The following is a 6,584-nucleotide window of genomic DNA, read 5'->3' as shown; positions in this document are numbered from 1 at the left end:
ATTATATAATTATATATATTAATCTAATTTTTATTTAATTATGATCTTATAATTAAAAGCGAAGAAATGCGATACAAGTAGAATAATATATGTGCATATATACATATGTGTATCATTTGTCGCGTTCTGTCACTTTTATGTTAATTACTGTTCCATACGTTATAAATAATCAAAATAAAGTAATTGGTGCGATTCAGACACAATATTCAAATAGCAAGTTTTAGTAAATCTGTATGTGTCCTATACATGTATACAGTAAAAGATTGATGATAAAATAACAAAAACTGAATTCAAATTGAATAAATTTCTATGGGGTTTAGAGATTAATGATACAGATTTGGTGGATACAATATTCTCACCTTCTTTCGTACTAAATCGGTTGACATCAACTTCGTTCACCCTGAGAATGACATCACCTGCTTCGACCTGAAAATCAACCAGAAAGAATTCTTATAAAAGATACACGTTATAAATGTATATAATTAATGATTACATTTATTTAATACGATTTGCTCAACACATCTGCTAAATTATAATCGAGTTTATTAAAGTAATTAAGTGGATAATAATATTTCTGATAACAATTAACTCTGGTAATATCGCTGAATAATATAAATATTTCTTCGTATTCGTTAATAAATTAACATCAAATATATGCCCGATCAAAAATGCATGCGACTCATTGCCGCGTGAAAGTCTGCAAGCAAAGCGAGTCCTGTTACGAAATCACGTCAAAAAAATCAGCGAAAGGATTTCAGTTAATCTGCATTAGTTGCCTTACCAGTTCCTTTAACATAAAGATTTGTCCAATCTTTATGCACAAAAATATTCTACGTTGTTGCATATACAAACAAAATTATATAACGAAAAACATAACTTGTGTAAAATCAAATATGTTTAACTTTTAATAATATAGCAGCTTTTGTAGAATTAAAATAGATCAATTTTTAAAATTAAATTAATATATGTGTGTATTGTGTATGTATACATGCGCACACACATATGGAGATAAAGGGTGATTATGTCAATTTTTTAAATGCAAGAAGTAGGATATTAATAATAATGACAAAAAAAAATTTTATATATTTATATAATGCATGTAATTGGTATGTTAATTTCTTTTAATTTTGCATGAGAATTTTTACGAAGAGTTGCGAGGTTCACCTGATATAGTGGTATATATTCGATGTAATCATATCTATCTCCCCGAGAGTATTTTCCTAGGAAGGATTGAAAAGGTTGCAAGCAGCACGATAGATAAAATGCGAGTTTGGGCATTCGAAACACCTTTGATACACCTTATAGAATGATTTTAAAGTCTTTGATCTTTATTTACACTGAAAAAAACATCGACGACAAGAGATCAGCAAAATGCGACTAATTGAATGCGCGTTAGAAAATACAGGCCTCGGCTAGTGGCCAATTGTATTTTCAGACTCGCAATGACATTGACTTTCCTCAAGCCAATTTCCAATGAGCTGAGTCTATATATGTATGTGTGTGTATATGTGCGAATAAATTGATGGAATGTTTAGATATTAAAAATTTATAATTAATTAGAAAAGAGTAGAATCACTTATCCATGATTTATTATTAATTAAATCATAAATTAAATTTTAATTAATATAAAATAATTTTTTGCTTGGAAAAATTGAATTAATCCCAATATTAATAAAAATTTGAATTACATACAACTAAAAAACGAATCGAATTTCTCATGACACGCTGTATTAACGAATAAATGCGAATCATTCCCAATATGTCTAAATATGTTTATTCCGATAAGTCATGAATAACGCACAGGAAATACCGGAAAATCTGCGCGTTATTCCTTCGGAGATCGAGATGACCAAATTATCCCGTAGAGAAAAAAAATTTTGTGACTCAAAGAAGAAGCAAGATGATGGAAACAGAATCGTCAAATTCCGCTGTGATTTCTCTTCGACGCTGCTCGAGGTGATGTTGGCAAGAGGTTGGACCCAGGTAATTTAATCAAGTTTTCAATGTACTATAGAATCTATATACAATCGCAATTAATAAAAGAGAAAAAAACAGAAAGAGAATTTATTAAAAATATTTGCGAAGGAAGAGAAGAGAGAAAAGATTTTAAACATATTAGTTTATTTTATATAAGACTATCTTTTTATTTATTTTATTGTTAATTACACAATAGATGGCCATAATATAAAAGACTGCAATTGTGTAATTAACAATAAAATAAATAAAAAGGTAGTCTCTTATACAAAAAAAAACTAATAAGCTTAAAATCTTTTCTCTCTCCTCTTCCTTCGCAGAGATATTTTTAATAAATTCTCTCCTTTCTGTTTCTTTTTCCCTTTTGTATATATATAGGGTGTCTCAAAATTAGGCCAATAAACTTCAGATGGTTATATTTTATTAATGTGGTTAAATAGAAGTGCTTTTACCATGAACTTTTTATATAAAACATTTTTTGATATCTCGAATAATTTTTGAGATATATCGAGAAAAGCAAAAAGTCACTTTATATATGAGGGATGATTTCACCCCTTAGAATCGTTTTTGGGCCGCAATTGGAAATTTCTAATTCGTCTATTTCCCCCCCCCCCCCTCCATATGTGTATAAAGTTTCATCGAAATCAGAATTTTCGGGTTCGCGAAGTTCCCTTGTTAGTCTTTGATTCTCTAGTGTCAAAACGGCTCATTTGCGGACATGGGTTTAGCAAAATTGACTTGTTTTGGTGTCCTTTATAACCACCTGAAGTTTGTCGGTCTAATTCTGGGGACGCTCTGTATATTACACAGAGAGAGAGTAAGGCCCTGCGCACAATAGAGAAAATTTTAGGAATAGGAATAAAATATTAAATATCAATCAGGAGGAGCAATTTGGAATTATTTTACTTCAAACAAAGAAACGGAATGGATTGATTATTTCTAATTTTTATTTTTTCATTTCATTATGCGTTAATCCATTCCGTTCCCTTGTTTGAAGTAAAATAATTCCAAATTGCTCCTCCTGATTGATATTTAATATTTTATTCCTATTCCTAATATTTTCTCTATTGTGCGCAGGGCCTAACTAAAGCGTTGTTTTTCTCTTTACTTCTCGAGATAGTCGATTCCGAAGATATCAGCTGGCATTTGTGGTGGTGCGATACGGGCGATGTGCTACGGCAGGTCTTGGATGGTGATCGGAAAAAACTGCGTCCTCATCAGCGCGTACCGCATTTCCGCAACCACTATGAGCTCACGCGTAAGAACTACTTGTGCCGTAATCTCAAACGCTATAAAAAGGCCCTTACAAGGGCTGGAAAAATGGATGAGGCTCGTATCTGCGAAGCCATGCCTGTGACTTTCGAGCTGCCCAGCGATTATCGAATGTTCGTCGAAGAGTATCACAAGTAGAATCACTTATCCATGATTTATTATTAATTAAATCATAATTGATTTGATCATCATTAATTTTTATTAAATATCTTATTTCACAAATTAACTTCAGTTTACTCTCCTTTTTATCTAAATATTATAAATATTATATTAGACACTCTTTTTATATTTAAATAAAGAATATCGATAATAGATACTAAAATATATAATATTTTTATATATTAACTGCATATAAATCATTTCTTTATAATAATTTTATAATAATTTTCTCTGTCTATAAGTATCAAATGCTTTTATATCGTTATATAGATATATATTCTTATTTAAAAACCATAGGAAATTTAGTATATTTCGCATATTTCGTATTCAAAAAATAAAAAAATATTCAAGACATAAATAAATTATTGTAAAATTTTTCGTGAGATTAAAATTAGTCACAATCACAGACAACGTGGAGCAATATGGATCGTCAAACCAGCAGCGAGGTCGCAAGGCAAAGGCATCTTTTTGTTCAGGAAGCTGAAGGATCTGATAGAATGGAAGAGTAGAGAGACCAAGCCGCAACAGCCAGGAACTCCAACTGAGACTTTCGTCGTTCAGAGATATATAGATAATCCTTATCTCGTCGCAGGTTTACAATCAAATCTTTTAATTCGGTGTTCAATTAAAAAAAAATATATTAATTATAACTGTAACACATGTCAAACACCTTTTGTGTGTGTGTGTGTGTGTGTGCGTGCGTGCAATGTAATTTTTTAAATATTATTATATTAAATATGTGCGTGCATGCATGCGTGCACATATGCATTTCACGTCAAATTATTAATAAATATCTAAATATAGTAGCAGATAAGGTATTTAAAAAAGGCACAGCACATTTTGATTTTAGAGATTGCATAATTAATTGTACCTATTGCTAATTAATTCTCAAGATTGCCACTAAATATTAAACAGATTATAAATATTATATAACAGAAATCATTTTAACTATTGTTAATTGTAACATTATTATTAAATATTACAAATTAATTTAAAAATTCCATAATAAGTTTTCAAGATTGCGAAAAATTACTTAATTGATATTAATATTAAACTGTTCTAATTTAATTCCATTTGTATCGGATCTTTCAAAGATCATCTCGTTATCATTTTCATTCAACAATAAAGGATAAATTCTTGATTTTAGGAAGAAAATTCGACTTGCGTATATACGTATTAGTGACTTCATTTCACCCTCTGAAGGTATGGCTAGCTAGAGAAGGTTTTGCTCGTTTATGTAGTCGATTATTCGATCTGAAGAATATTGAAGATAACAGAGTACACTTGACGAATATGGCGATACAACTGAAGGCACGTCATAATGTTGAAAATGTCCCTTTAATAGAAAGTCAAAATGGAAAATGGGATGATATATGGGATGGCTGCAAATGGGCTTTATGCAAGCTCAAGGATTATTTGATAGTTGAGCACGGAAGGGAAGTAGTTGAAAACTTGATGCAACGAATCACCGGTACTCATGATATTATTTTGTTATAAAGAAAATTTGTATAATAATTATAAAACCTTAATTTTTATAAACATTTATAAAATTACTATTATATTATAAATATTTTACAAATAATATGCGTGTCGATCGTTTTATGTTATTCACCCTGTATATATATTTCTACTTATATTCATACGCAGGTGTAATAATGGCAAGCCTACTGGCAGTGCAACCAGCCATGATGCAGGACCGCAACTGTTTCGAGCTCTACGGCTACGATGTGTTACTCAGCGATGATCTGCGACCTTGGCTGTTGGAAGTCAACGCGTCCCCCGCCTTAACGGGCACAGATGACGAGGACCATCGTCTCAAGTTCGACCTGATCGACGACGTCCTCAACGTCCTCGACTTTGAGGTAAATCATGAGTTAAAATCCTTCTTTTCCTTTAATGAGGATAAAAACTATGCACGCGTGTGTGTAATATAAAACACATTCTTTTTCTTTTACATAAAAATATTTTTATACAAAAGTCTTAACAAAAAGAGAAAAATATTTCGCATAAATAAATCGATAATTCTTTTTGGGGGGAGGGTCGCTTCAGCGGTCACGAGACCAGAATCGGAGGGCTAGATCTGCTCTGGGATGACGGACCAGTTTGGACCAGCTGTCCATACTCCAACGTTTGCACATTGGAGACTATACCCAATGATTTCAAGAGGCTCAATATCTTTCTTGGAGCGATTAATGATCGTGAAAAACAGCTTTCTTTATTAAAAAGTCAGTTGATTGAAAAACGTAAAACAAATCAAAATCAATCTTCTATGGTGCAGTATTGCTTAAAGTAAAATAAAAATAAACAAAAACATTAATTTTTATTAAAGGCGTCAATGTTGTAATTATTTACTATTTCAAAAATTAATTTTATAATTTACTGTTTTATTAATTTTTATAATTTTATTTTTGCCTAAATATTTTTTAATGTTTCGGAAATATCTATAAAATTCATTGCCAATCTCTCGTAGCACTATTGGTGCGCCACGTTTGTTAAAAATTCATAAAATTTAAATATTGATATTAAACAAAAGATTTATTTCATACGCTTTATAGGAATTAATTTTAATTTCATATTTTTCTGCAAAAATATACTTTAATTTACTGTTTTAGTTATACCAATTGCGTCTCAATATTTCTTTATGTAACTTCTATGAAAATTTATTCATGAAACGTCTGATCAATTATTTAAAAATTATTTGCGAAACTGTGTCGCCATGCAGAAAGAATGCAGCTGATGCATTCTTGTCTTTACATACATACGTCGTTCATCTTGTTTTTGCCGTTTTTTCTCTTCGTTTCCAACGTCAAAACTAAATTTAGCTAAAGACTAAACGTGCAACTAATCGCATTTCCATTCCACCGTACCAAAATATTTGTCAAGATTATTTATTTATAACGATAGAAAATATTTTACTCACGCATTTAAAAAAATTAATTTATTTTCTATTATTTATTAGTTTAAAGTTTATATTTATATGTCATAAATTTTCAAGAATTCTCTTTCTCTCCTCTCCGTTATTTAGAAATTTTCTCTTACATTAATTATTAAATATTGCTAACATAAGTAATGTTATCAATTTAATAGAATCTTTATTAAAAAATTTCCAATTTTATTTGAAATGTAAAATAATTTTTGTAAATATAATAATAAATATATTTTTAAAAATATGCAAAAAA

General features: G+C 30.1%; 2 protein-coding genes across 5 annotated transcripts in view; one reads left to right on the top strand and one right to left on the bottom strand.

The window, feature by feature from the left end:
- Window positions 1–6,584, bottom strand: part of LOC115233117 (PH and SEC7 domain-containing protein 2) — a 25,592-nt gene that overhangs the window by 14,440 nt on the left and 4,568 nt on the right. For all 4 annotated transcript variants that reach the window (XM_029803370.1, XM_029803371.1, XM_029803372.1 and 1 more), the window contains exon 2: window positions 360–426. In XM_029803370.1, the coding sequence (XP_029659230.1) occupies window positions 360–426 (67 nt within the window). The remainder of the gene's footprint in view (window positions 1–359; window positions 427–6,584) is intronic.
- On the top strand, window positions 1,806–3,401 carry LOC115233119. Its single transcript, XM_029803373.1, has 2 exons — window positions 1,806–1,983; window positions 3,095–3,401. Exons 1-2 carry the CDS (start codon window positions 1,846–1,848, stop codon window positions 3,329–3,331), a joined length of 375 nt encoding a protein of 124 aa, XP_029659233.1. The 5' UTR covers window positions 1,806–1,845; the 3' UTR covers window positions 3,332–3,401.

Source organism: Formica exsecta, unplaced genomic scaffold (assembly GCF_003651465.1).
Source record: "Formica exsecta isolate Colony F162 unplaced genomic scaffold, ASM365146v1 scaffold160, whole genome shotgun sequence".
Classification (NCBI taxonomy): domain Eukaryota; kingdom Metazoa; phylum Arthropoda; class Insecta; order Hymenoptera; family Formicidae; genus Formica; species Formica exsecta.
This window is presented reverse-complemented; position numbering and strand designations above follow the sequence as displayed.

Coding starts and splice junctions, on each gene's coding strand:
- LOC115233119 (XM_029803373.1), top strand. CDS start 1,846: ATGACCAAATTATCCCGTAGAGAAAAAAAATTTTGTGACTCAAAGAAG. Junction 1,984..3,094: donor TGGCAAGAGGTTGGACCCAG/GTAATTTAATCA, acceptor TTCTCGAGATAG/TCGATTCCGAAGATATCAGC.